This window comes from Stegodyphus dumicola, chromosome 5 (genome assembly GCF_044657685.1).
Source record: "Stegodyphus dumicola isolate Sdum_Otavi_A_Nest chromosome 5, ASM4465768v1".
In the NCBI taxonomy this organism is placed as follows: domain Eukaryota; kingdom Metazoa; phylum Arthropoda; class Arachnida; order Araneae; family Eresidae; genus Stegodyphus; species Stegodyphus dumicola.
Window position 1 is genome coordinate 161,618,141 of NC_140772.1, and position 26,311 is coordinate 161,644,451.

Genomic DNA, 26,311 nt, shown 5'->3' on the forward strand with positions numbered 1-26,311 from the left:
CACTTAGATAACAAAGCCTTTGTTTTTTTATAAATAATCGTACCAAATGATATCATCTTCTCAAAATTATTTCTCGCATACAATGCTCATTCCAGAAATCTCATTTTAATGTATCTTTTGGAAACTTGAATACCTGTATATATATTCATTGGTTTTAATCATAATTTGATTTGCAACTTGGAACGCAACATCGTGCAGGAATGAAAGAAGACTTAACTCATTTTAGCTCTACACAGAAGTCAATAGCTATATTTATTCACAAATACTAAAGAAATAAGTAAACTTAACTATCAGTAATTAACTGTTAACCAAAACAGCATAACTACTTTACTTAAATTATTTAACTTAAATTTAGTAATAAGAAATACATGAATAATGAAAAAACAGAGTGAAATGTTAATGTACAGCACATAAACTAACGTAGAATTCTTCGCTTGCAATGTCCGCAGTGCAGAGCGCAGGGTGAAAGCTCAGACGTCTTTCGTGATGTCAAATCACGTAACTTTGAAGCTGACCAGACCATCTAAATTCGCAAAGGTCGTGGTTTTAACGTAGTTGGACATTTTACTAACAGCTGATTAGTTTCACAGAGCATGGTCTCAATCGGGAGCTGAACCAGAAAAGAGTTAACTATCTTGCTAATTAATGTTATCTAAAAGTAGCTACAACATTCCCCCCCCCCCGCTCTAATTCTTGCCACGAAAACCATTATATAATCTCTAGACATGTGGCTTGAGATCCCTTTGCAGTGTTGTAGGTATTCAAATAAGCAGAGCTATTGCTGTCAGAAGCTTCATGGACATAGTCCTTTTTGTGAGAAGATCACTGCATTGCATCCTACTTTCTGCATCTTCTGGAGGAAAGCATGTTAAGAGCTTGACAGTGGAAACAAAATGGCTGGGTTTAAACAACATTCATAAAAGAGTCTAGGTTTGGTTTAAATAGTGATTCTAGACATATTTTCATCTGGACAGATGAGAAAAGGCAGTATATTTTCTCTAAGTAAATCTTTCTCAAGTAAGGCTGTTCAGGTGTGCTGTGGATCTAGGACTTTTTGTTCATTGATTGTAATGCTTGACCTGATAAAATGTATGTGGTTGTTAAACACCTTCAAACTGAAAATAATGTATCAGCTCTTATTCCAAAACTAGTATGAGCTTATGTCTGTCCTTTTAGAAACATGGTATTTAATGTCACAGAACTTAATTGGCACTTCTAATTTATGGTGTAAAAGTGTTTTGAGGCATACATTTTTGTTAGAGAAAATAACATACCCTATCAAGTAATTATGCTTTGAGAATGGAGATGATGTTTTAAAAATTAAAGCAATACTTGAGAATTATTCAACATGTAAATGAGATAATATGGCTTAATTAATGTTTACAATCTCTACTTGTACTATTTGTCTTATAAACAGATGGTATGATTTTAATAACTATCCTTTTATTTTCAATATTATATATATATATATATATATATATATATATATATATATATATATTTTTTTTAAGGCTATAACTTTGTTTGAAGAAGTCAGACGTTTAGAGCCACATAGACTCCAAGGCATGGAATATTATAGTACTGCTCTGTGGCATTTGCAAAAAGAAGTTGCTTTATCAACACTAGCTCAGGAATTAACTGACTTTGATATTAAAAGTCCTCAAGTAAAATATACTTTGTGTATTTTATCTAATATAATTCTGTTACAGTTTGCTTTGTAATGTATATATGTGATATTTATCTTGTACTGTATTACTCCTCCATTAAAATGTCGCATGGAAACTGTATCTTGAATGCAAAACCTAACATCTAGAGAGTATATTAAAATAATTTCATTCATCCTATTTACTGCTGCATTAATCCTCCTGCAGGTAAAGACATAGTGAAAAATAAATGTTATTACAGTCAAAAGTCTTTAATCCGTAATGATCTATAATCCGGACCTCAAAGCTACAAACTTTCTGCGCATGCGTCAATGCATAATGCGTTCACGCAAGCGCGTAATGCACGCATGCGCATAATACATTTACGCATGCGCATTTAATGTATGACGGACTAGGCTAAAATTATCTATTTCAGTTAATGTTGCAGATTGCATTGTTTCTTAATCTTCGAATCGGATCCTGCTTATTATTTTTTGCAGACTGTTAAAGCAATTTTATAAAAGTAAGTTTGAACTTTTGATTATGTCAAATAGTATTTCCGATGCTGGAGCTGCCAAAAGTGAAAGCATGTTTCGATGTCCATCAAACAAAAAGTGGAATTGCTGCAAAAAATGTATAAAGGCATATCTTTTATTTCTCTAACCATTTTGAAATCTGCTTATCAATTTCACGCTGCTCTGCGGGGGGGGGGGGACGTCGCGCGCGCAATGAACTGGAAGTTGATCTGTCAGCACTATCCTCATCTTCAGGGCAGATGTTTTTATTTTATTCGGCTTATAATTCCTCACCAAATGTAGTGTTTCATCTCAATGTACTCATATAATTTAAATCAATTTCCTCATCATTATAAATATCACGTATACACATCAAATAGTTTTCTGGTTGCAATTTTCTAATTTAGACTATGCATCATGTATGCTTTATGCATGCATGCGTTGAAAGAAATGTTTAATAAAGTAAACAAATAAATATTAAGCTTTTTTTTTTTTTTTTGTAAATTTGATACCCTTTAGATCATAATTGCTCTTTCTATAAATTACGGTTTCATATTTTTAATTTTATAATTTCTGCATGCCATCTTACCAGATTTAAACTGATGATCTATAATCTGGAAAAACCGATAATCCGGAATTGCAGAAGTCCTGACGAGTCTGGATTCAAGACTTTTGACTGTACTTCTGCTTTAACCCTCCTGCCAGGACTCCAAAGTTTGCACAATGCTATTTTCTTAATTATACATAAAGCTTAAGAATCAATTCTCAATTATACCAACCTACCAAACAATAATTAATAATGTTTACTATTGTGATCTTAACTTGTTTTTCTTTATAGACAGAATTTTCTACATTCTATAATTTTCTTTCCAGTGATAATCTGTCGTAAATCAAAAGCTTGGAAAGAGTAGTACTAAATTCTTGCTGTAAAATTGGAAAAGCTGCTACAAAGGCGTTTAGAAATGTTGTGTTAAGTATAAGGAGATCAAGCAATTAATGTGATCTGATACCCCCCATCAGTACAAGTGATTTATTTATGTGGTGATAAACTTAAGAATTTGTTGTGATCTATTTATAGTCTCAAATACGAATAGATCAGAATATCGAAAAAATTTCACAGTTGTAGCTGAAAAAGTGTCTCTTTTTTATCCCTCATTCATTGATTGCAAAGTGGAAGGATCAAATTCTTGCATGTAATGATTTGATATAAATCCTGATTTTTTTTTTTTTTCCCTCCCCAAATAAATTGAGACTGGAGATAAAATTTCATGATCCTGAGACAAAGAGGTGATCATCTGCTTGTATTAGAGGAGGTTCACTGTAGCCATACAAAGTTTAGTTTCAGAAATCATGAGTCAAGACCGTGTTGTCAACTTCATTTGTTTGGAGATGAATAAGTCGCAAGGATTTTTTTTCATCTGAGGGACAGAAGATGAACTCCAAATTTTAGAAAGACTCAATAGATAGACTTGGAAATTCATTATGTTAGGCATGATAAAAATCAATCAAATTACTCTTGTTTGCTTCACAACAGTATTCTGTCACATAATTCCATTTATGTCAAACTATTTGTAACTAAGAAAAATGTTGTAATTACCATCTGCAGACTACTATTTCTTCGATATAGTGAAGTCTAGTCTCGTAAGTCACTATGGCATTGATGAGATATTGGAAACTGTAACCAGAGACATAGAAAACTAAAAAAATGAGTCATTCAAAGAAATCAAACAGCTGTATGAATGAGCCAGGTGTTGCATAGATATGCAAAGATTATATATAAGCAGTCCTTTACTTAAGAAGGCCAAAAGCTAAGATTTAAAATCCTCTAATTTTACCACTAGCAAATACATGCTTGCATTGTTTTTATACATGCAATGCAGTGTTATTAAAATGTCATTATGCCTACAAAATGTATATGATCTTCATCAATAATTTTTTTTTTTTTTTTTTTTTTTTACTATGGTAAGTAATAGATTAGTCTGGAGACATAAAATATCTGCACTGTCAAACAAAACAATGCAGTGTAAAAAGATTATTTAAGTATTTCTAAATTAAGTCAAAGACTTCAGTTACTTGAAAATATAAATCAAAACACTGATGGTTTTAGCACAAGTTGAAATCACATTCTGAATATTATCAAAAGTACCAAGAACAACATAAGGGTACCAAGTACGAAAATTACCAAGAACAAATACTATGCTACGTGTCCCGACTTATGATGGGGCAAGTGGTATAGTACAGGGTGTCTCACAAAAATGTACTCGTACTTTAACTGTCACTAACATTCTGCCTTTTTTTTAACTGCAGGTGTAATTAATTTATCACAGCACAGTAGGAAATCAACTTAGCTTGGAAGCGAGGAAGTTTGTCCTGAAATGTTATTGGAAGACCGAAAACGCCAGTGAGGTGCAAAGACAATACAGATGGGAATTCGAAAAACTCCACCAATGCACTGGACCATTGCTCCCATGAGAGATAAGTTTGAAGCAAATGTAACTGTCCTGAACGTCAACAAGAAACATCCAGAACGACCACGGACATCCACGAGCCCTGGGAAAGAATAGCAGGTACAGGAAACACTCACCACAGAAATGTCTTTGACAAACTGCTCAGGAAAACCACATCTCAGATAGTGTTTATCGCATTATGAAGCCCCTGCACTGGAAATGCTACATTCGAACACTAATCCATGCACTTAGCGAAGACAATCCTGACCAGCAAGTTCAATTATGGGAATGGTACCTGGCAAAACGTACAGAAGATACAGGGTTTCCACACAAAATTGTGTGGAGTGATGAGGCATTCTTTAAATTAAATGGTTCCATTAATGGCCATAATTGCACGTATTGATGTCCTGTAAATCCTCACTGTAACACTTGAACACCATGTTAACTTACCAGACGTAACAGTGTGGTGTGGGATATCCACATTGAGCGTCATAGGACTATTTTTTTAAACAGAACTGTCACTAGTGAGAGTTAGCTCAACTTGCTTCAGGAGTTTTTCAGTCCACTAATTTCACACATGTTTGGTGAGGATGACGAGATTTACTTTCAGCAAGATGGAGCACCTCCTCACTACTATCACGATGTACAAGCTCATCTCGATGCAGCTTTTCCAGACACATGGACTGGACGAAGGGGTACCATTGAATACCCTGTGCATTCCCCAGACCGTATGTCCATGGACTTCTTTTTGTGGGGATATCTTAAAGGCAAAGTTTATCGCACCAAACCAAGAAAAACTGATTGAAATTGGAAATTGAAAGACAATGTCGCGATATTCGTAATGACCTGTTTTGTGACGTTTGCAAATCCCTTGGTGTGCGTTATCAGCATTGTCCGAACAACGATGGTCATCAGTTTGAATATTCACGAACATGATTCCTAAATTATAATTGTCTTCTGTATTTGAAACGTTTCCATTTCACTTTATGTTCAGAAATAAAGTTTTTCTTGTCATTCGAAATGCGAGTACATTTTTTTCAGACACCTTGTATTTGCTGTCAGTTGAAGACTGTAAGAATGATGTTTTCTTCCACTTATGATTTTGTACAGACTTGATCTTAAAACTTGTAGAGGCACTATTTATATGTAAAATGCCCATTCCAATTTGCATTGCAGCTGTTTTATAGCAGCCATTATTGTTTGAATATATTTTGAGATGCTTGTTTTTTAGATATTTAAAGATATTAGGAAAATAATTGTTGAATTTATACACTCTACCACAAAAGCCCTAAAACAACCTCTATTTTTACAATTTATAGTTTTGAACATATACTACCTATTATAAAAAAGATTGCAAGTACACTAAATTTAAAATGCAAATTATTATTGGGGGTACAAATAAATCTGTACCACTTGACAAAAAAAGGCACTATCATTAAGTTATGATTGAAATTGTCTTATATAAGACATCATATCTTAAGGTTGGACATCTGCTAATGACATAACTTTGAAATATTTGCGATTTTGTATCAGCGTTATATATACAGGGTGCCCACTAAAGTTAGGTACCACACGTTTACAGATAAGTGAACGTTAAGGATAATTGCGCCGTTTTCCATCAGGTGGCTTTATAAGCTATCTTATTCAGTAGCGCATAGCTACTTTACTATACCTAGACACCAATTTTATGAATATTGGTGCAACCGTTCAGGAGTTAAACGAGTGGACCCAGACTTTAGTAGCCACCCTGTATATATATACTATACACTCTATAACAAAACAAAAAAAATCAGCGCACCAAGAAGGAGTTGTTCGATGGAGACAAATATTGGTAGATAAGAAGATTATGTGCAGAATAGAAAATGACTAAAATTTCAGAACAATTGAATGATTTATTTCAGAGTTACATAGTTACAAATTAATGAGCTCAATAAGGGGTTGACCCATCTCTATTCTGGATGTAAGCTGCCACATGGCGTGGCATAGAGTAATAAAGCTCCTTTCAATTACAAATTTCCATTTAAAATACGCATTTACAATTATGAATATGCATTAGTCTTGAAAACAGTGCTGTCTGGCAGCTCAATCAAAGAACTGAAATAGAAAAAAGAATCAGGTCAAGCTTTTTGTATCAATGGTTCAGTTGGTGCATGACAATATAAGATTTCCTAAGGTATGTTTATTGTGTGTATCCTGGTTTTCCAAAAATTGAATGCTATACTTACCTCGCATAGCCTTTTGTTTAGAACACAGAAGATGTAGATAAAGATTAAAGTACAGTAAAATATTTAAAACTGTTTTTATGTAATACCTGAAACAGGATAAATTTCAGCAGTAGTAATTTTTCTATTAAAGGTTGTAGAAATTCTTGAAAAATACAAAACAATTTCAGTCTAAAATATCTATAAAGTTTGTTTGTTTTATTGAATTTTTATATATTCGGAAATTTGCTACAGACATATAAAATAACATTATGTCTATAGGAAATCGAATGGGACCAAAAAGTTCTTTCGCTATAACGGAAGGTTCATAATAAACCATGTTTGCTACAGAACAGTTTGACTGTAGTAAATGTTTGCAGTGTTGAATATGGCATAAAGTGTCTTAAATCTTAAAATTGAGCTAAGCAGATAGCTCTAATTTGTCTTATCATAATTAATCTAATCATAAGTGTTGTTAGAATTTTTAATCAAGCAATAATGAATTTGCTTTCTTTAGGCTAATAGAGTAATATTGAAATGGATATGGTAAAGCTCAAGTATCTGGAAAGTTTGGAAAATGCCGGACATGTGAAAATTTTGGATAGTTGAGCATACAAAAAGTGCAATTTCATGGCCAAATAAATGGAAGAAATTTCTATTCTAAAGTTAATCATGTTATCTGTTATCAACTTGAATATTGAAAGCTTTCATTTAAAGTTATGTTATGTTTCAGGAAAAAAAAATGCATTTCAGACATAAAAGCCAACATATTTCACAGGCTTTAAACATATAAAAGTAAAGCATCTTATCTGAACTATGAAATTCCCATAGTAGAAAAGCCAAATGTGTTGAAGAAATTTCAATCTAGAATTATGAAACGATTATCTTATCTGTTGTCAGTTTGAATTTTTTTTTTTTTTTTTTTTTTTTTAAAATCTACATTTTAAATTATGGAAGATTTTGAGAAAAAAGTACATTTTAAATGAATGTTGAAAGTAAAACATCTTATTCAGTTTTGAAATTCTATCAGCTGTAAAAGTTTGTGGAGCTGTCGCACACTGTTGCAGTCATTGTGGCAGAAATTTAAAGGAACAGATAATTTTTAAGTTAGATAATCAACAGATGTAACATATAAAAAAATTAAATCACTTGTTATAATTTTTATGTTGCATCGCCATTGTTTATCTTTTTTCAAATAAAGTTCCATGCCGTTTAACATACACTATTTTGTATGCCTTGATCCTATAACTTTTATATGCATTTCACTGCTTGCTGTAGGAGTCAGGTTCCAAATTTCAAACATTTTTCAAAGTATGAAGGAAAATCAGTTAACTTAATCCGTCTTTTACAAAAACTGAACCAGTTTATTAAGAATTAATTGGATTTGCATAAAACCAAGGATAACCATATATTGAGATGTTATGTTTATAGTATTGGCACCAAATAACAGTATTGGTGACAGTGTCCTGTGCATGCTTTACAAATCTCTCATTTGCTAAATTTTGGGTGGAGGGCAGGGAATTTAAAACTTTAAAATATTTCGGTTACTTAAGCTTTCAGGTTAGTTGAATGCCAGATGATATCTTTGTGAATGAGACAAATAAACATATTGAATATTTCAGTTATTCTAATATTTATGAATTGCAAATGCTATTTGATATTCTAACATTTATTACACAATTAATTATGCTTAAATATAATCCATGTTAATCATGCTTTCTTTGCAGTCACATGATTTAGCTATATCTTTAAGATTGTGTATGAGGTGAACTAAACATTCATATTATTTACTTAAAACGTTTTAGTTAGTAAAGGTTTTTCATATTTGTGAGGATAAAAAAAAATTTTACTAACTAAGGAGTAGTTATTATGAAAAGCGTGCATTCTTGTGGGGTTATCATATCAGATGATGTTTGAAGCTAGAAAATTTTTCCAAGAAATGTCTATGTCCATCCCCTTTCATTGGAGGGTTTCAGTCCAGATATGCTTTGTTGAAAGCTGTGTCCTCCTTCTTTATGCAGAATTTTTGGAAACTGGACCAAAAATTTTGCTTTTCAAGCCCTGTTCCTAGTATGATTTCTCCAAAGAACTGGTTTTTTCATAAATCAACCAATCAAGTATTCTGAAAATACAATTTGTGGGAAATGTTTCTTTTGATATATTGTTGATGGTAAATGGGATATTCATTTTATTTGGGTACTTTTTCTTTCAATAGTTCTTGATTAATTAATGAACATACTGCTGTTGTTCTTCCTGTATAAAATACTTATGTTTAAAATGTTTTCTTCGCAGACTTGGTGTGCTGCTGGTAACTGTTTCAGCTTACAAAAAGAGCATGAAACTGCTATTAAGTATCTGCAACGAGCTGTTCAAGTGGATGAAAATTTTTCATATGCTCATACTCTTTTAGGACATGAATATGTAATGACAGAAGAAATGGATAAAGCAATGACCTGTTTCCGAAACGCAATAAGAATAGACCCTAGACATTATAATGCTTGGTGAGATGCTATTGAAAACATGATATTTTATTTGAATATCTAAAAAATGATTATATTAATATAGAAATTTAAAGTAAGCTTAACTGATTTGGCAAATTAAATTGATAACTGAGTTTTTAATCATATAATTAGTATGCTAAATAAGGTAGTCATTTAATAAAATAAAAAGATTTATTTTATGTAATCTTTTCATGGGTATTTCAAAATGTGCCAATATATAAATTCATGTCTATCTTCGGAAATTTTCAATAAAAAAACTAATTTTTTTTGCAGGTATGCTTAGAAATACATCTACTTTTAAATGATGGTAAAAATTTTATAGGTTATAATTTAAAAATTTATGAAAAGTTATTTAAAAATACAAATTTTAAAAAATCATAAAAAAGGGTAAATTTTATTTGAAATAAACCTAAATTTCGAAATGGGAAAGGAAGAATCAAATAAATTTATTGAATTAACATTGAGAAGCTAAAATTTTGAGAGCTAATTTTTTAAAAAATACACTTGCAATTTTTTCAAAATTTGGTAGTTTGGTATTGGTATGTTATTTAACAAAAAGTGCGCTTTTTTTTTTTTTTTTTTTTTTTTTTTTGCAAGTTGTACCTACATTTTAGGTCAAAGTTAAAAACGATACATAATATTATTAAATATAGGGTAGTTAATTATTTATTATTGTAATGGCAATATAAATAATAATAAAAATTTTTTATAGTTATCATTATTTATTACACTTGACATTGAATTATGTATACAATAATATAAGTTTTGAAAATACTCATATTTTTACTAAGATAAATGCACAAAATTAAGGGCAATGTAATTGAACATTTAATTACAAATGATGATCAGCATATTATCATAGATTACTTAAAAGTAATTTCCTCCTTCTTAAGTGTGTGCTTTATTAACAGAGTAAAAATAAACTAGAAGAATAGGAATGAAAAGAAGATCCCACTACATGATTCATATCCATCCAACCTATTTCGAGAATAAATTGATCTGAACGGCTCATGTGTGTTTGTGCCCATGGTCGTGATTGTTACGATTGAACACCATTGTCACATTTAGCTTACATGTGAGATAGTCTAGCAAATGATAATCAGATTTTCATTTGCCGTAAAATTATAATACAAGATTAGTAGTGTTATATCGCATTTTGGTAGAAGCTGTAGTAATAATCAGGCAAAACAATAGAAAGATTTAGTGAGTTTTCAACAGCAATGCTATGGATTTAGCATACATTAAATAGTAATTCATATACTTCAAAGATAGCAGAAGACCAGTATAAAGCTAATTGCATTTCATTAGGTTATCAAGAAGTCAGAATGATTAAATTTTAGATATGTAGAACGATTTGTGACTGTTGAAAACTAATTGCAATGATTGCAATAAGCATAAAAATAAGCATAAATTTGGTGCAACTATTTCAAGAAAGAATTTGTACATACAGAGGGTCTACAAAATTAATGCTTTAGAGGAGATTCAAAATAGTGAGTGCAGTGTAGAATTGCTCTTATATGCCTTCTGACTGCATATGCCAACATTCCTGCATTACCATTCCTATTCATAGTTTAAAAGGAACTGGTAACTCTTTTAATCGTTTGATATTTTGCAATAAATTCCCAGTCCTACTCATAATAAAAAAATGAAGAGAATCATTCTATATTTTAGAACGAATTGCAAAACAATTTACAACATTCAAGTGTGAGGAATTTAAATTTTTTCAGCCTGAAACTGTTGGTGAGGATGCTTTGTTTAATTTCGTAGAAAAGGTGCACAGTAGAGAAATTCTGAATTACGGCATCATCACTAAAGTTTTAAAATCTATATTAACCATATCTCATAGTGTAAAATATGAGCATGCTTTTAGCATTGTCAACAACGAATTTAAACTGGTTCTTATATGGCAGAGGTTCCTAACCTTTTCTGAATTACTGCCCCCTTTATGAGAGAAAAAATTCCAGATGCCCCCAATCCATAATATTAATTATGCAGAATACTGAGATATTGTTGCATATTATTTATACCTATATTATGTATATATAAGGTATCACAAAGTAGAAATTAATTAAAACATTCATCAAATGCAGTAAAAAATTGTTTTTAAAAAATTTTAAGATAAGTACATAATCAATGAGTAATAAAAAAAATTAATGAGATGGTGGAGGCTCGTGGAGTTTTAACAGTTTGTTAATGTCTGGTTCGGATTTTGTTGACATCAGTTGCAAATTATCACATTCGATGTCCATTCTGTTTCTTTTCTTTGACAATAAATTAGTTACCCATGCTTAGCTAAATTCGATGGAAAAGCAGTTAAAAATTTCTGTATTCTTGTCCTCAATCCAAGGTAAAGACCTGGTACTGATTTTTGAAGCCAGAAATGTTGGTCTTCATTTCTGAATTTTACTTTTAGTTCTTCCTTGAGTAAAAGGAGTCTTCTAGATTTTATGATTATGCTGCATCTGTAAAAAGATCTAAAACTCAACTCAGCATATTCATGTTCATGAAATCACTTTGTAAAATCATCATGAAGAATGTCCAGGTGTTGACAGCAAGTAAGTAAATATTTCTGTATTGCAGAGAATGCTGATAATGTGAGAAAGTGGCTGCATTCACCTCTACCTAGATATTATTTCAACAGAAATTTTCTCGCAAAAGCACCAATGATTTTTTTTTCCCCCTAATCAAATTCATCTCATCACTTTGCAGTTGTAAAATGACATAGTTGATTATTTTAAACATGTTTGTAAAATAAGTGATGTCATTCTTGTGTGTAATCAGCTTTACGACCAATTTTTTATCTCTGTTTTCAAATGAATCAGACAAATGCATCTTGACAGCTAACAAACTTTTGTGTGCAGGAGCTGTTGCTTGCAATCTTCATCATTTTCACTACAAAGCTGGCCAAAAAATCTGTCATGCAATAAATTGCTTCTAATTGTATTGACTGTTCTAATAATGCAATGAAGCAACGTATACAGGCGTGCGTTCAGATTTTTTGCAACCAAATGCTGACAGTGTTCGAATATATTTAGTATTGCTTGCTCAGATACGCCATGAAAACCTTATGATGTCAGTCGGAGACCCTAAGAAAAGCCTAAATTTTCCAAAACTGCCATGAGAGAAAGGTATTCTAATTTTAATGTCAAAATGCCTCTGGTATTTTAGAACTGGATTTATGTACTTTTAATGTATTTCCTTAATTTTTGGACAGATTGCAAGATACACGTGCATCAGGTTGTAATGAAAGTTTCCAGCTTTCCAGCCATCACAAATATTATCTGCACAAACAGTTCATGTTGCCATGTTTAATCATATTTTGTCAAATGATTTTTGGTTTTTGAAACAGGGTTGCCACGCTACCTGGAAAACCGGGAGAACCGGAAAAAGTCAGGGAATTCAAAAATTGTCCAAAAAATTCAAGGAAAAGTCAGGAAATTTAAGTATTTTTGTCAAAATCTGGAAAAGTCAGGGAATTTCATACAACGATCCCGCCAAAAAAAGCGATTTTTGCGCCGAAGTCGGAAGAGAACTTTTTTGGCGAATCGTGTATCACGTGAGTGTCATTCGGGCAGCTGGCATAGAGCCAATTTTCGCAGCTCCAATTTGATTGTCTTTTAGAAAGGCAAAGCAAGTTTCCCGCAACCTTTGGTTTCCAGTATTCTCGGGAATCGCATGTGCAGTGCATGAACTAAAGAAAGTACTTGTTCTCATATAAAACAAAATGGGTTTAATCCTAGTATACGGTACCATGGAGGTTAGAATCAAAGAATATGTATTGTAAAAAAGGAAAACCTCTCTGCAACAGACGTGGCTCCGTTCCATCATAGAGGGAAACAGCTGTGCATGCGTGATATATCTGTCGCCCAAGCTCGAAACCGGTGTCGAAGTTCGAAGGTCACGTTATCAAAAGTTCATAAAATGAATATTGTTTAAAATTTCTTTAACCACTTGCGCTAAAAAAACGTGCCACGCATGTCGAGTTGCTTTTGTCTCAAATCGCGAGCGACGTGAACACTACGTCGATAAGCATTTATCGCAAAAATGAAAATAACGTGGTGCACACATCGCCTAACAACGAGATTGTTTATTTCTTGAGTTACAGCTCTGGATTGCACTCGCAGGTGCGGAGCGGCGTAAATGAGATACTTTACCTCTTGTTATATTGTAGCGTGTGGCACCGCAACCGTGAAGTTTAGTCTTAGCGCAAGTGGTTAAACTCTAAAGGAAAAGAAAATATTTTTTGGTGCAAGTAAATTAATTCATGGATTAGTTATTTTCAGGGAAAAAAAAAGAAACGTCCTTTGATAAAACGTTTCTTCTTGGATTTTTTGCAATAATTTAAAAACGAATTTTCGTAGTTTTCTTTTTTGTCAAAGAACGTTTCTTCTTAACACGTGTTTCTCAATTTCCTGTACACATCGCGGAAAGGGAAATTCTGGCCACCAGGTTCCGTCGCCAAATCCCTTGGCAAATTTTCCCTCCGCATTCTAGCGGCGTAATAGCATTTTAAAGCGTTATCACATTAGCTGTTTGTTGCCGGGACAAAACGTTTGTAGCAACAGTTCTGAGAAACAGCCTTTGGCGAAATAGGGTTACCATCTTCACTTGGCAAACAGGCTGAAAACCAAACAAGAATCAGTTATCGCTCAGATTGGTGAAAGTGACGTTTCCTTTCAAGTGACATTCGCTTCTTCGTGTTGTTTTGTATCGCTCACACGCTTTTCGTTTTAAACTTTATTGATCTCCACTCTGGCACTTCATGTAACAGATAAACACACTTCTGGTTATAGCAATCAATTACATCAGTAATAGCCAAATTCTGTATACACTAAGAATAGTTTAAAAACATGTGCTGGATAAGTCTATTTATCACACATCGCTTATGTGTATTTTCTGTTGTCTGCATTTCAATGAAAATTTGATGGCTCACTGGAAAATTTGAGACCTGGTGAAAGCATTTTCTGACTAACCTTTTTGCTCATAATTACTGTTCTGTCCATTCAAATGACAAAAATCTATATGGCTGATATTTACCTCCTCACAGCCAGCAGATACTATTCGGCAAAAAAGATCAAATAAAGCATATGAATACATGAGCAATCAAAACATGTGCGAGTTGTTTACTGTCCCACAGAACACTCGGTAATATACCTAAAACACATTAATTATACCAACTCTAGAAATTAGGTGTTCACATCATGAGTTTGTTTTATGGTTTGGTTTATTGAGATTACAGCAAAGCACACTAGGGCTATCTGCCTAAGGGAAGGGAAGCCTTCGTGGAGGATTTTCTAAGGGAAACTGGCTCGTATACACGTTACACATGGGGAAAACCACGAAAGCGTCCATGCAGCCAGCCCGTTCGCGGGATTCGAACTTCGGACCGAACTACCAGTGTTCAGCGACTTTACCGCTTGGCCGCTGGTGGGCTCAGTTGGTTTTATGTGATTACCGCAAAGCCTCGAGGGATAACAACAGGAGGGATCCCTTTGTAGAAGATTTTTTAAAATTGGCTCGTATACCAGTTACAAATGGGGCAAACCAAGGAAACGTCATGTAGCCAGCCCGTTCGCGGCATTCTAACCTGAGACAGAACTACCAGTGTTCAAACGATGCTTCGGCCAATAGTAGGCCCGTGCACTTAATTGGGAAGTGCAATTCATTATGTAAACAGACATGAAGGTGCGCTGTTTTAAGTAATCAAATGTTATAAATGCACAGCTGTTACATTTCTTATTATTTATTAGTCATGTTTTTATTACGTAGATCATACATATGATATAATTATGAATTAACCCAATAACAAAATGTGTACACTCTTTAGTACTCAAATACTCATCAATTATTTTTCAACTGATTATTACATACCCATAATAATTTGCAAAGAACTGATAACTATAGTTGCTGCCAATTACATAATCGTTATCTGAATTAAAAGTAACTTCAAATAAACTTCTTGGCAATGTTCATTTTTGTATTCATACATACATATATATATATACACATCTAATAAGTCCATATATTTACATACAGATAGAGAGATGCGATGTTTTAGAAGTTGTTAATATATATTTATTAGTATTAATGTAATGAATAAGATTTATATTAATGAATGTATATACAAATGTTTTTCATCATGCATAATAATAAATCCATAAATTTTCAATGTTTCAATATGTAGCATTTTTTCTAATGTATTTATAATCCAAAAAGTATTTCATTAATAACATGAAAATAATAGACAAATTTAATGAGTATTCTCATTATTACATAAGCTATGCTTTTCTTTTTTATGAATCGTTTATGCTGTTGTCACTGATTATGCAGTTAACAATTTAAAAGATAAGTAATTAGGAGAAAAGCCGTGCATATACAAACGGATTTTAAAAAATTATTCAACTTAAATTTAAGAAATAAAATTCTATTATATAACGGTGTTATAATACACGATCAACACGAAATACGACAAATTTGGCGAACGTTTGGCTACGAACAATTTGTAAACAAATCCGAAATGCAAGGACGTCGTAAAATACTGTCAACTGTGAAATTTCCACGATTATATATTTAATGAATATATACACATTTAAAAAATGACTCAGGCAGTTGTATTACAACAATACAGCAATAATTAAATCAGCCTCTATTTCCACCGTCCATCACTTCACAGTGAGAGCCATCACTGTATTGAAAGTTACCCGTGATCCTTCAGAAGCTGACCTTTCGTCTGATTGGTTGAACGTTTGAGGAACACGTCTCCAGCCGGAACATTTTGGGAAAAGTTTTAAAATGTTGCTCGTGGCCGGGACACATTCCTCCTAGCTAGACAAAACATTTCTCGGAAGCCTGCCGCTTAAAGCCGTGCTACTAGAATCTCGTTTCTCGGAAATGTCCCGGGTAAGCGCGCGCGTCTATAGATGTGATAACAGCATTATTTGTATGGAACCTTTTCTTCTTTACATAGACGTTCTTTGGTTAGAATAATCTCCATGTATGGTACAATGGGATTTGGCGGCATGATGATGCGCGGTAAACGGGTCATTTTGGTCTTGGCGACAATTTTCAGAATCATGCCAAGGCCTTACCGTATACTAGAATTTTACCGCAAAATCTTTTTAAACTTTTTTTTTTCTTTTTAATAAATACCTTGCCATTTTGCAGTAAAATAAAAAAAAAAAAAATAGTAATCAGTCATCTAGGCTAACCAAGTAATATAACTATATTCGCTAAAATATCGTTAATTATTCTAATTCAATTTTTAAGTAATTATCTTGAATTTTATGTTATTCGTATAATTTAATGTTGCTTCTTCCCTCTAAATTTATTTATTATTAGTAAATAATATTTCCAAATTTCAGGAAATTTTCTCTGGCATAATCCTGAAATTAATTCTAGCAGTATGATGACATATCATCACGAAATTTAATGCACATATTTTTTCCTTATGTATGATGCGAAAAAAATATAAAATACATCAATTTATTAAAATAGATTTCTTTCTTTCGTTTAGCTGCAGAATGTCTGCAAAAAAAGCCTAATCTCAATCTTCAGTGCAGAAAACAACAACTATTATAATTATATTTGTGTTTTCAAGTGTTAAGGTGCCTTTTAAGAACATACCTCACGCAAATTAAATTTACTTAAAATCTAACCTATTTAGCATTGCGTTGTGATTTATAAGGACCAATTAGCCTCGTCTTGAACTGGTGATGATCATGAGTAATAATTAAATTAAACATGCATTTGTTATCCAATGTATATATCTTACATTTTATTAAGTTTCTTAAGTGGAAAAGTAAACAAAATTATCAAACAAAGTATACCAAGAATAATTAGGAATAAATGTCCTCTGGGATTTATTGAATAATTAAGTGAATTCGCTACACAATAGAAGTAATACCATAATTAATTTACCTCTTAGCACAGCCAACGTACATTACGCAGATAGACTGGAATTTTCTTGAAACACACCTGGAAAACCTGGAAAAGTCAGGGAATTTCATTCTCCTGTTTGAGTGGCAACCCTGTTGAAAGAAAGAGACTTCCTTTATAACACTGCATTGTGAAATTTGTAAAAAAATATTGTTATCATTAAGTACAAGGTGTGTGAAATGAGTGCTGCCAGATTAGAACAATTATTTACTTCCACTTCTGTTGCAAAAAGTCAGCTTCAGTATGTCACTAAATCATGTGTACAGCTTTAGATACTGTTGTATCATATGATACTGTGAAGGTTTGGTACCGAAAGTGCAAAAACAAGGACTACGACATTAAAGAAGAGGGCTCTGCTCAGCCTGCTGATGTTGGTGAGGGCCTGCTTGCGAAAACGTGTGGAAGAAGATCAATAAGCAACCATTCAAGAGCTTGCTAAGGAGTTAGACGTTAGTGCTGTGTCCATTAATCGTGATATGCGTCACATAAACTTAACATACAAGATCAGTCGCTGGGTTCTGCATGAGCTGACTCAAGCAGATATGTTCAGGCCTGCACTAATCTGCTTGAATATTAATGCAAGTACAAAATTCTGGACCACATCTTCACTTGTGACGAAAAGTGGATTGACTTCAACAACACGTGCCGTAAAGGGGGTTAGTCTGCTCTCAGAGAGCCCACTGGCAGCATCACAAAGCGCAGTTTGACTAACAAAAAGATCATTCTTTTTATCTGGTGGGATTGCTGTGGTATTACCCACAAAGAGTATCTGAAAAATGGTAAATCTTCAACAGTAAGCTGTACAGTGAGATGCTAGTTCGTATTGACGCTACTGTCTAGGAAAAACTTCAAACTGGCTTCAAAAAGGTAATATTCCATTAAGATAATGTAGGATCACATGTATCTGCATTCATCCGCTGGACTCTACAGACTCGAATGTGATCTTTTCTACATTCACCACATAGCCCCAAGATCATTCCTTCGGACTTCTACCTTTTTTTACACCTGCAGCTACTTCTTGCTGGTGCTATCTTCCATTCTGCATGGAACATCTGAAATGAAATTGATCTATTTTTGGACTCGCAGCCACCAAGTTTTGAAAATCTACCAAAGTGTTGGCAGAAAATCGGAGATTTGGGTGGCGATTACTACCTGCACTAAAGTTACTGCTTTCACGTTTGTTACCCCCCCCATAACTTAATTAAGAATGTTTTTTGGTGAAAACTTTCATTGCAGCCTGATATATACTTTCTAAAAGATGTCACAAAATGTATTCAAAGCATAACCCTAGAACTTTTTTCTTCAAAAAATGTACACATTTACATAAATATAGGATTCTTCTTCCTACAGCAAAGTGGTAATATTTCTATGTTGTGAATGATTGTTTTTGGTATATTTTTTTTTCATTTGATATTATAGTTTTTCTTCACTTTCCATTATAAATTAATTCTGTGCTTTCTTGTCTCTATTCTACTTCCCCCCCCCTGCTAATTTTACCTTTTGAAAATCAAAAAGAAAAAAATTATGTGAGGTATATCAATTTTGAAAGTTGGCTTTTAACTGAAATGATTACAGTATGCATAAAAAATGTACTAATATTATTTTATTGTCGATGAAGTTGATCACAATTGATACTTTTAATATTATTTCTTTTACTTAAATAATGTACTTTGTGATGTCTTCATAATCTTATATGTTGCTACCATTAATCAAATATTGGTAATTCTTTTACTGCAAAAGCTGGGGAGGAGGAGAATATATTAGTAAATGTGGTACTTTTCAGCCAGTTTTCTACATGCTGTGCTCTAAATATCTAAAAAGAAAATTTTTGCATTTATTTCTTTGATTTTTTTATGTCTTTCATTTGCTTTTATGCCTTAATTGTGGTTTCTAACATAATTGTTATGTTGAAATGTGAAAACATATATGAAAATAAAATGTAAGTTTCTTTCAGAGAATACCTTTTTCATTTTATAAGAAATAATTAATACCAATTTAAGATCATATTTTTAAATTGATTAGAAATGATAAATTTAATGGCCTTTTTTTTTCAGACTCTTGAACTTGTTTGTTGATTGATTAATAAAATTATATCATACTATGTATAAAATAAATTCTTAGAGATGAACCTTTATATTTCCAAATATGGGATATGGAGGTCACTATGAAATTTCTGGAATAAGCGCAGACAATAAGTGGCAGGAAAAAAAAAAAAAAAAAATTACTTGTTAGATTTGAAAAAGTGAACTATTTTAGCCTAGCAGGCAGTTTTTTATTAGCCAATTGCAAGTAGTTTAGTGTAGAGTAAATTTTAACCAGAAGGAAAAATGGAGTTGACATGTGAACATTATCGCTGTATGATTTGCTGTAATTTTAAAGTGGGATTGAATCAAGAAGAATGCAGTCAATATCTACATTTAGTATTTGGAAATTGAGGTCTATCACATGCTACTGTATTCGGATGGTTTGCAGAATTTCACTGGGGTCGCATCTCTCTTCAGGGAGAAGAACTCACAGGAAAGCTGTTGTCAGCATAAATGCCAGATAATGTGTCTGACGTATGGAAGATGTATAGTGATATTGCTGCCAAATGATACAGAATGAACTTAACATTGGATCTACCACCGTAGATAAAATTATTCATGAAAAAACTTGTTTGCCATTGGGTTCCCCATAATTTAGCTGAGCACCAAAAAAAAGGAGTGTGTCAGAATCGGTAAAGAAACCCTTGAATTAATGAGAGATGGCGGCCACTGAATTTTTTGTAAAATTGTAACTGGTGATGAAACATACGTACCATTTTTTGACATTCCAACATGTCGAGAAAGTAAAGTATTATTTGAAGATGATCTCATGTCCACAATAGTGAAAAGACAACATACCCTGAAAAAAGTAATGTATGCCCCTTTCTTCAGAAGTACAGGATTGATCAGAACCATGAAGTTGGAAGGGCAACAGACAATCACAATTAACTGGTACACCACTAAGTGTCTTTCAGAAAAATTCTTCAAGAAGTGAATATTAGAGGACTCGTATTCCACCAGGACAGTGCATCTTCTCATTCAGTAAGATCGACAGTTTCTTGAACAAATACATGTCAAAGTGATAAAGCATCCACCCTGTTCACCTGATCTAGCTATGCTTTTGGCCATTTTTTAATCTTAAAAAACAACTTAAGTGGATGTGGTTTTCATTCCAAAGATGAGATTGATGAGGCTGTAAATGCATTTTATTCTTCGATTCCAAGAAACGAATGGTTTTAGGCATTTAATGTTTGGAAAATTCACCTACAGAAGTACATTAATGCTGGAGGAGACTACATTGAACACTCCAGAAATTTTGTAACTATAACTTTAAAAAGCCTGTGTATCTCAAAAATTTCAGAGTCACTCTCATGTGTATTATTGATCATGCTAATGAATTTAATGATGTTAAAGTAAACATTATTTATGGTCCTATTAAGTGTGATAATATTGTGAAATAAAAATATAATGCATAAGTTACATTACTTATGCCTTTGATAAAAATAGCTTCAGTACAGTAGGTTTTATATGTTGTTTAAGCAGTAGGTTGTAATTCAGTATTGAACTTTAATTTTTCAAAAATTCTTCAAGGCATATATTTCTTTTATTCAATATAATTGAAATACATTTTTAATCTGTTAAATTTTGCATTCTTTGATTTAGGTATGGTGTTGGTATGATATATTATAAGCAAGAAAAGTTCCAATTAGCTGAAGTTCATTACAGGAAAGCTCTAGCTATAAACCCTCAGAGTTCTGTTCTCATGTGCCATATAGGAGTGGTAAGACTTAATTCTTTGTAGTTGGGATTTGTTATTACATTTCATGCTTAATGTCATGCCTATCATTTTAAAATGTCTCATTTGCATATAAATGATAGTCTATAACACTTTCCTTCATAAAATTAAGAGAAAGTACATCTTAGGGCAATTAAGATGCAAAACATTGTACACTTGAAACAGAATTTAAAAATAGAAACCCTTATTTTGTGAAAACTACTCAGATAATGCAAGTAATCAACTTGCTGCTACACTTTTCACATGATCTATATAACTGATTTTTTTTAATCCAATCAAAGGACTCAAAGCAAGTGCTCCAGTTCTGTTAATGAGTCACAGTTATCGAGTTACAGCATCCATAAAAAGCTTCCCATTAAATTGTGAAAGGCATAAATTGACCTTAAAGAAGAAATAATATTTCAATACAAATCAGCGCCAGATCTGAATAACACTGTAGCATACTATTTAACCCTAGAAAATGTCAAGAAAGAGAAGTTAAATTAACCCCTACAAACATTCCATAAAAATGTAAAATAGTTTTTTTCCCCCCTTTCCCTCTTACGTTTACCCTCCAAAAAGCAAACGAAATCAGTAATTCCAGCAAAAATTTTAAACACAGCTCCTATTCTTAATACATAATGAAAATGAACTACCCCATAATTCCTCCTAAATTGAATAGATATACAAATCCTATAATATAGGAGCGTCTATCTTAAATATAATATAGGAGCATCTATCTTAAAATAAGTTCCATTTAAAGTTGCTATTCAACTGAAAACCTTAATTCCTTTAGGAAACGCAATAATTATCATAGCAGCAGTAAAATAAACTCATGTATATACATCTATCCCTACAAAAAATATATAATGAGCTCAAACAAGAAATCCCATTCCTCCAATTCCTACTGCTGCATTAATTATTATTTTTCCAGATTATAGATCACCAATTTAAATCTGGTAAGATGGCATGCAGAAATTTTGCAATTAAAAATATGAAACCGTAATTTATGAAAAAAAAAAAGAGCAATTGTGATCTAAAGGGTATCAAATTTTACAAAAAAAAAAAAAAAAAAAAAAGAAAAAAAGAAAAAAAAGAAAAAAAAAACTTAATATTTATTTGTTTATTTTATTAGAAATTTCTTTCGATGTAAGTTGCTTGCTTCTTTTTTTTTTTTTTTTTGTGCTAATACTTTCTCTTTAATTCTATAAACAGACATAATTTCTTATTCAGTTACAAAGTTCCACTGTTCAAGCCTTGTAATTGGTGTGTCGAGAATACCAACTAACTTCTTAACCCTTTGTTGCATCATGTCCACTCTGGTAGACAAAAGTTTAAATTTGTTTATTCTTCTCTAAATGCCTTAACAGATTTCATTCCTCTGTTTATTCATTCTATATTATAAGAACTTTCAACTGTCGATCATAGATGGCTGTATAGCATCACTAAGTAAAGTATTGCTATTTGGAAATGGCTGCTACTTCTGTTTCCAAGTTAGTACAATTTCTCAAAGTAAACATTATATAATATTGCTTGCATTTCTTATACTGCCATTTTTTATTCATAATTAGTAATTTTAGACATTTTATTTTAAATGTCAGTTTGAGAAAATTGTGGAGTGGGTAGATAAAAATCTACCGAAAAGAGGGAATTGAAACCCAAATGTACTGCTTATCAAGCCAAAACACCACTGGAAATGTTTATGTTTGGCAAGGAATTTCTAGAACATTTGACATTTGAATCCAATAGGTACAGGTTACAAAATCATAGCAAAATGAATTTAATCGCAATCGACGAAATGAAGTATTTTGGGGGCTCTGTATGTACATGTTGGTTGTGGATTTACCATTTAGAAGATATTAATGATCACTGCAAAACAAGGTAGGAAATGATTTCAAATGCAATGACCGTAAATCATTGGGAAGAGATTTGTATGCATGTACGTATATGCATGCTATCCACTGTAGTGAACAAACTGTAGCAATTATTTAAAACGAAATTTGATTTTTTTTAATATTTTTTTTATTTATTATTATGATTATTATTATTATTACTAAGGTTATTTTAAGTAGAAAAAATACAAACATTTTCATTTAACTTCTCTAGATTATTTGTATGCAACAAAGGGTTAATTGAAATTTTTTCGTTTTCAATAACCTCTGTGTCACTTTCTTCACTATCAGAAGCAATATTTTCTGGATCTAGAACCATACTACAGATTTCGCTGTCCGTTAATTGATTGATGATTGGGGCATTGTCGTCGCAATGAAAAACTTCTCTTATATCATCTTCATTTATTACCGCTTCTCCACATTTCTTTACAAAATCCAATAACTGGAAAATTTCACCTTTAGTTTGCGATATCTGAAAACCTTCAAATTCATGGCTATCATCTTCATCATCCTCACCATGAAATATGGTAGCTGGCCATAAGTTATGCCAAGCATTTTTTAACGTATCTAGAGACACATCCTCCACGATCTTGCAATGCTTCACACAGCAGATTTTATGCTAAAAAATTTCAAAAAGTCTTGAATAGTCTTGCTATTGTTCAAGAAATTTAACATAGATTTTTAAAATGCTACTTTATATTTACATTTCAGCACACACACTATTCCGATATCCATAGGCTGAATGACAGATGTACAATTTGGAGGGAAGAATAATAGGGATACATTATCTTTCACTAAAACTTTAAGTGAAGTATGAGTCAAACAGTTGTCTACAATCAGGACTGTTTTTAAGTCATCAGGTAAACCAACCGATTTCAAATGTTGCCGAGCCTTGGGTATAAAATGATTTTCAAACCAATTTTTCATTAGCGCTTGTGTCATCCATGCTCTTTTATTTGTGTGATATATAACAGGCAAAATCGTTACTCCTTTAAATGCTCAAGGTCGTGCATGTTTTCCGATTACGAAAAGTTTGCACTTGTGCGTTCCTGCAGCATTTGCACATGCTAAAATTGTTAGTCTTGCTTTGGAATCTTTACCAGTTGGAGCCTTTTCTGTAGAGGTTGCCAAGGTATTTTGCGGTACATATTGCCAGAAAAGACCAGTTTCATCAGCGTTGTAAATTTGTTCTGGAGATAATTGTTCACTTGTAATGAGTTCAATGAATTCATCTACAAATTGTTCAGCAGCTTCAATACCAGCTGAAGCTTTTTCACCTGAAATTTTTAATTGTCTTATACTATGGCGATTTTTTAGTTTGGTTAACCAACCTGTCGAATATGTGCACTCAGTGTTTAAATTCATTTCTTCATGAAATATTTTGGTTTGAGCCATAAGCAACTGGACCTGTCAATGGCACGCCCTCGCGACGCTGTCTGACCCATCCAATCACTTTGTCATCATCGTCATTTTTAGCGTAACGAACACTTTTTCTGTTATTCATTGCAAGTGGGGTGTTGGAATCCACATAAAATTCAAAAAGTTCTTTTTTCTTAGCGTAGCTTAATATTGTTCGTTATACATTATTGGCTGTGTATCACAAGATTGGCGACGAAACCCATATTGTCTTTTAGATCTAATAATTTTGTGCATCTCCAAATCAGATGATGGTGGTTCAGTGGGTTTACTAATTTTAACACTTTTACATTTTAAACAATATTTTAATTACTATATACAGAGCGTATTCTTAGGCCGCCGCCTTCAACATGAACAAACTTTATTCTCTTACAACTAAGCGAGCAACAGCGCCCTCTAGCCTTTTTCTTCAAATTACACAACACTCCCCACCTGAACTCGGTGGAGAGTTCATCTTTCAATAATATATTCTAGAATATACAATTAATATTTCGACAATAAATCCTGGAGAAATGGTTAAATATAACAAACATGCATACATAATTATAAGCACATAAAATTTTACAAAACATTAAATAATACCTATCAGCAAGGTCAGGAGAATCAAACCTAAAAATACAAATACAAACATTAGTTAAGTTCCATATTATATAACAATTGTATAGGCCTTTTTAAGGTACCAGTAGGTGTTTTAATTATGCAAGATCTTATTTTACCATCTCTGCCTGGCATTAATTCTAAAATTTTACCTATTGTCCAAAGATTTCTGGGATGTTTGTCGTCATGAATCAAGACAATATCGTTGATTTTAAAATGAGATGCGTTAGAGTGTGGAGGACAAATATTGGCAGATCTCAGATTAAAAAGATACTCTGATCTCCAACGCTTCCAAAAATGATTTAAAATATCTTGATGGTATTTATATCGTTTAATAATTGAATTGCTTGACCCAGTCAAATTATTTGATGTTATTTTATTAGCAGGCAGAGATAGCAATCGTCTACCAACCAGAAAATGAGAGGGTGTTAGTGGAGAAGGTTCATTGGGATCGGTAAACACGTAGGTAATTGGTCTACAATTAATCATTGCCTCGATTTCAATGAGCACTGTTTCAAGCTCTTTCACAGTAAGGGATGATCGACCAATAATTTTTCGCAAGCTGGATTTTATGGTTCGTACAATACGCTCCCAAAACCCTCCCCACCATGGACCCCTCTCAATAATAAATTTCCAATTTATGCCTCTAGCAGAAAATAATTCTTTCACAGATGAATCACTCAAAGTTTTAAAAATATGTTTTAGTTCTTTATCAGCTTTTTTAAAAGTCTTGGCATTATCGGAGTACACGGTGGTACACAGTCCTCGGCGAGCTAAAAATCTTCGGAAAGCTAGCAAAAAACTTTCAGTGCTGAGATCAGTTACTATCTCTGTATGTAAGGCACGAGTGACCGCACACGTTAACAACAGCATGTAATCTTTACCATGCCTGTCTTTCGTAAAAAATGGACCGGCGAAGTCCAACCCGGTCACAGCAAATGGAGGCGACTCTTGGATTCTGTCTGGAGGAAGTGAAGCGATATCCTGTACTCCAGGACGAGCACTATATCGTTTGCATATCACACATTTTCTGATGATAGTCTTAACACGCTGTCTTCCCTTAATGATCCAATATTTGTCTCTGATCTGAGTTAGTGTCGAATTAACTCCAGCATGGAATACCCTTTCATGCGAGTCCATGATGATCAACTCGGTAAACTTGCATTTTGAGGGTAATAGAATAGGATGTTTTAAATTCTCGTGACAGTCTGCAAATTGAATGCGACCTTTCAACCGAAGAATTCCCTCCTCATCAAGCCTTGGATTAAGGGAGTAGATGGAAGAATCGAGAATTGATTTTTTATTTGATAACTTAATTATTTCCGCTTGATACGATTCTCGTTGCGTAATTTTTACCCAATAATGT

The 26,311-nt window shown here is 32.8% G+C and overlaps 1 protein-coding gene across 3 annotated transcripts in view; it reads left to right on the forward strand.

The window, feature by feature from the left end:
* Cdc27 (cell division cycle protein 27) overlaps positions 1–26,311 on the forward strand; it is a 179,120-nt gene that overhangs the window by 93,275 nt on the left and 59,534 nt on the right. For all 3 annotated transcript variants that reach the window (XM_085817312.1, XM_085817313.1, XM_085817311.1), the window contains exons 12-14: positions 1,512–1,664; positions 9,099–9,307; positions 20,929–21,046. In XM_085817312.1, coding sequence (XP_085673438.1) covers positions 1,512–1,664; positions 9,099–9,307; positions 20,929–21,046 — 480 coding nt within the window. The remainder of the gene's footprint in view (positions 1–1,511; positions 1,665–9,098; positions 9,308–20,928; positions 21,047–26,311) is intronic.